Consider the following 4801-nt stretch of genomic DNA (forward strand, 5'->3'; position numbering starts at 1 on the left):
TGGTGAGGGGTATAGGAGTTTGTCAGTCTTGTCTGCCATGTATTTTCATTCAGTTTTTACCAGAATAGGTTTTTTCATTCATTTCAAATTGCCACTGATTTCCAGTTTGTCCCTCCGGGTTCAGTTATTCTACAGAAGACATATAGTTCAGTTATTCGACACTTTTGTGTTTCCATATGCCTAGTGTAGCTCTTTGATAGTTCATATGGGAGTCAGCTTTCCTTTCTTCTTCATTTCCTCTATGACCTGGCTAAGCTATCAGTCAGTCAGCTAGAGTCTAGCTCTTAGTCATGTTCAGTCTTTCATTCCTCTCTTCTTAGGGGTTGGCGCAGCAGTTCTGATCACCATCAGGAACAACACTCTGAATGAAGTGAATATGATGATTGTCTTCGACACCATCTAAGTAGCAGATTGTTGTTGTCTGTGTGGGATGGTAATAGGTTTTTGCAAGGGCCAGTTAGGGGACAGGCTGAGTGCAAACATTTGCTTAAAGGTCCAAAACGGGAAGGTAGAATTCGACCTGAAACGGGATGTAAAACAGACTTTTTTCAGACTGAGCATTGACTGAAATTACAACAATACATGTGTCACAAACTGACTGGACATAAAAAACGACCTAAACCAAATGGAAAAACACATAACTGATAACTAGACACCCCCAGGCTACTCTTTTCCTTGACTCGTCTGTTCTAGACTGCATCTACTCAATTACTCCCTCCGTAAACTAATATAAAAGCATTTAGAATACTATAAGTAGTGATCTAAACGCTCTTATATTAGTTTACGGAGGGAGTACTAAGTAAATCAAGCATATCAGTGTCTGACAAATGAAAATAACAGAGGATCCTCCAAATCTTGTGCAGGAGCAGAGGGACGGTTCAGTTGACAGCTTAGGCTAATTTCACTTCACTGCCCGAAAATAACACGAAATCACGCACGCTTTCTTTTGCGACAATAATGAGATTCTAATTCACGAACTGCATTTATATGATGCAAGTTCTTAGTTCTTAAGAACGAAAATTATATAGTACATGAAAGGAATCAACAATACAAAGTGATCAACGAAGAGGAAATATATAACAGAAAGAGTCTACAATAATATTCTAGTACTTCAGTTTCTAACAATGGTTACTGGATCACTTGTAAAGATCGTCTTCATCCTCATCAGCAGCAGCTGCCGCGGAGGTGTGGACAGCAGCTTCTGCCGCCTGTGGCTGCGCTGGGAAGCGGAACTCGGTGCCGAACCCCCTAGACTGTTGCAGCGTCTGCGCGAACGCCTGGTACTTCCTGATGTCAGCATCGCTCACGCTCTGCCTCGCGTACCTCATCGACTCCTCGAAGTGAGACGCCTTAATCTGAGCCACCTCGTCTTCCTGACCGCCGTCCACCTCCATGGTGTCTTTCCCCATCCTCTGCCTCTCCATGTCCTTTTCAATGTCTTCTCTGATGGCGTACTTGCACGCCCTCTGGCAGATCTCTGTGATATCGGCGCCGCTGAAGCCGGCGGTGAACCTAGCGAGTGCACCGAGGTCGACGTCCTTGGCCACGGGAGACTTCCGGAGGCAGGCCTTGAAGATCTGGTGCCGCGAGGCCTCGTCCGGCAAGGGGATGTAGATAAGCTGGTCCAGGCGGCCGGGACGGAGCAACGCCGAGTCAATTATGTCCGGCCTATTGGTAGCGCCGATGATGAAGACAGTCATCTTGGCGTTCATGCCGTCCATCTCAGTGAGCAGCTGGTTCAGGACCCTGTCCGCCGCGCCACCGGCGTCGCCCACTCTGCCGCCCCTTTGGGTAGCAATGGAGTCCAGCTCGTCGAAGAAGAGCACGCACGGCGCAGACTGACGCGCCTTGTCGAAGATCTCGCGCACGTTGGCCTCGCTCTCGCCGAACCACATGGTGAGCAGCTCTGGCCCCTTGATGCTGATGAAGTTGGCCTGGCACTCGTTGGCGATCGCCTTCGCCAACAAGGTCTTTCCACATCCCGGTGGCCCGTAGAAGAGGACGCCCTTGGACGGTGACATGCCGAACTTTTCGAATTTCTCCGGGTGCTCCACCGGGTACTGAACGGTCTCTTGCAGCTCCCTCTTGACGCCGTCGAGGCCGCCGATATCATTCCAGGTGACGTTGGGCACCTCGACAATGGTCTCACGTAGTGCAGACGGGTTGGTGCCCACGAGAGCCGTCTTAAGGTGGTCATTGGTGACGGCCATGGAGTTCAAGATCTCGGCATCAATGGTATCGTCCTCTAAGTCGATCACGTCCATCTTCTCCCTGATGCACTGCAGCGCCGCCTCAGTGCAGAGCGCGGCCAAGTCGGCGCCGACGTAGCCGTGCGTATCCTTGGCAACCACCTCAAGGTTGACGTCCTCGTCCAGCTTCATGTTCTTGGTATGGATGCGGAGCACTTCGAGACGCCCGACCTCGTCCGGCACGCCAATGTCGATCTCACGATCGAACCTCCCGAAGCGCCTCAAGGCGGGGTCGATGCTGTTGGGACGGTTTGTGGCGCCCATGACAATGACGTGCGCGCGGGCTTTCATGCCGTCCATCAGAGTCAGCAGCTGGGAGACGATGCGCCTCTCAACCTCGCCGTGAGTCTTCTCCCTGTTAGGAGCGATGGAGTCGATCTCGTCGATGAAGATGATGGAGGGCGCGTTCTTCTCGGCCTCCTCGAAGGCCTTCCTCAGGTTGCTCTCGCTCTCTCCGGCCATCTTGGACATTATCTCCGGGCCGTTGATGAGGAAGAAGAAGGCCCCGGTCTCGTTGGCCACCGCACGGGCGATCAGAGTCTTGCCCGACCCGGGAGGGCCGTAGAGGAGGATGCCCCTGTGAGGCTTGACGCCAATGGACTTGAAAAGCTGCGGATGCCTGAGTGGCAACTCGACGAGCTCCCTGATCAGAGTCAACGGTTTCCCCATGCCACCCACGTCGTCGTAGCCGACATCGTCCAGCCTCTCCTCGTCCTCCCGCTTGACGGGCTCGCCCTCGCAGAATATCTCCGTGTCGGGCGCCACGACGCAGTAGTCCGCCGCGGGGTCGATCTCCATGACCTTGAACTCGACGCTCCGCATGCTGCCGCGCACGAGGAAGAGGTCGCCCTTGTGGACCGGGCGGAAGGCGTCCACGAAGTAGGGCTTGAGGTAGGCGTCGAAGAGGTTGCCCGTGATGCCCTCGACGGTGTCGTCCAGAGGGAGGATGTGCACGCGCTTGCCGAACTTGGCGTCGTGGCACAGGTGCACGGACACGACGTCGGCGATGCGCACGCGCAGGTTGGAGCGGGCCACCTTGTTGATCCTGAGCTTGTGCCCCTCGCAGGTGTCGTCGGGCAGTGCCATGCAGACCGTGTTGTGGCTGCGTTTGCCCTTGAGCAGCACGATGTCGCCCTGGAATATGGCGAGCTTCTCCATTGTGGCCGGGTGGAGGTTGCACACGGAGTTGTCGTCGTTGGTGGCGGCCTCCTCCACCACCAGCCGGTTCGCCGCCTTCTTCGACGCCGCCGTGCTAGCCATCGCCTTCAACTCTCGTTGGTCGATGGACTTGCTGCGTCTCTGGTGTATTACTACTCTCGTTGGATGTTGTCGAGCGCTGATTTGCGTTGGTGTTGTGGTGAGCTGGAGACGTGGGGTTCGCACCCTTTATTGAAGGCACGGCCGACTCGGGTTGGAAGGCCGTGATCGTTCGCGTCATATTCGTACTCTTTGTACGTGGGCCGTGCCGTACTAGGACGCTAGCTCTTTTCCTACTATCTTCCTGCTACCTTGGCACGATCGGATCGAAAGAACCCTTCGAACTCGGAACAGTTGTACCTGGCTGCGCTAACAATGGCGTGTCCGTGCTGGAGGAGGAGGAGACTGCTGTCGTTAGTGCGATGCGAGACGGACAACACGGAGCCGCTCAGTCGCCGGCTGTCGGATGCCAAGGAGGAGGCGGTCTCCGACGGCGAGGCACTCGGGGGACTCATCGAGCGCGTGGCGTCCCTCCAGCGCGCCCTCGAATCGGCGGTGCTGCAGCGTAACGTGGCCGTGGCACTGATGCACCAGGCCCAACGGCACGCGGAGGAGGCCGAGGCTGCCGTCGAGGCCGCTGCGAGGGCCGGCGAGCTTGCCGCGGCGGAAGTGCGGGAGAAGATGGAGCAGAGCGTGGCGACGGACGCGCGCATCAGGGAGCTCGAGAGGGAGATGCTAGTGCTACGTGATGGCGAACAATGGGCGCTGGAGACCGCGTTGGAGGCCGCCGCGGCGAAGACGCGCGAGAAGGAGGGGGGAGGCATGGGAGGGGCGTGCGCGTCAGGAAGCTCGAGGAGGAGATGCTACGTGACGAGCGATGGGTGTCAGACATGATCGATTCGTCCAGCTTGGCATTGCGACATCGACATGTTTCAATTCTTCTTGACATTGCCGTTGAGTATTACTCCCTCCGTCTCGAAATTCTTGTCTTAGATTCGTCTAGTTATGGATGTATCTAATGCTAAAGTGTGACTTGATACATCGTATTTAGATAAATTTAAGACAAGAATTTTAGGACGGACGGAGTACTAACATTCTTCGGAATATTTTTTCCTTGAAATTTGTTTTTATCTAGGGGGTATCTATGTTGCATTAGAAAGAGATTGGGCATCATTCAAATTTTACAGCCAATAGAAAGTTGACAAATGTATGAATGTTTCAGGCACCAATGTATGCCCTCCTCTAAACACCGCCACACAAAAAACCTAAATGCTACAAAGTGCAGCTGCACTTTTCGGTTGAACCGAGCACACGCACGCCACTATCGGATGAGAGAGAGAGAGAGAGAGAGAGAG

At 54.4% G+C, this 4801-nt stretch overlaps 1 protein-coding gene across 1 annotated transcript; it reads right to left on the reverse strand.

Moving 5' to 3' along the window:
• Positions 1-1377: 1377 nt before the first annotated feature.
• Positions 1378-3590, reverse strand: LOC123065190 (cell division control protein 48 homolog D; the record flags this gene model as incomplete). The annotated part of the gene is given in 1 exon segment (XM_044488539.1): positions 1378-3590. A coding segment is annotated over 1 exon segment (2132 nt), but the record flags the coding sequence as incomplete, so codon positions are not given.
• Between the last annotated feature and the right edge of the window lie 1211 nt (positions 3591-4801).

Source organism: Triticum aestivum, chromosome 3B, assembly GCF_018294505.1.
Source record: "Triticum aestivum cultivar Chinese Spring chromosome 3B, IWGSC CS RefSeq v2.1, whole genome shotgun sequence".
Classification (NCBI taxonomy): Eukaryota; Viridiplantae; Streptophyta; class Magnoliopsida; order Poales; family Poaceae; genus Triticum; species Triticum aestivum.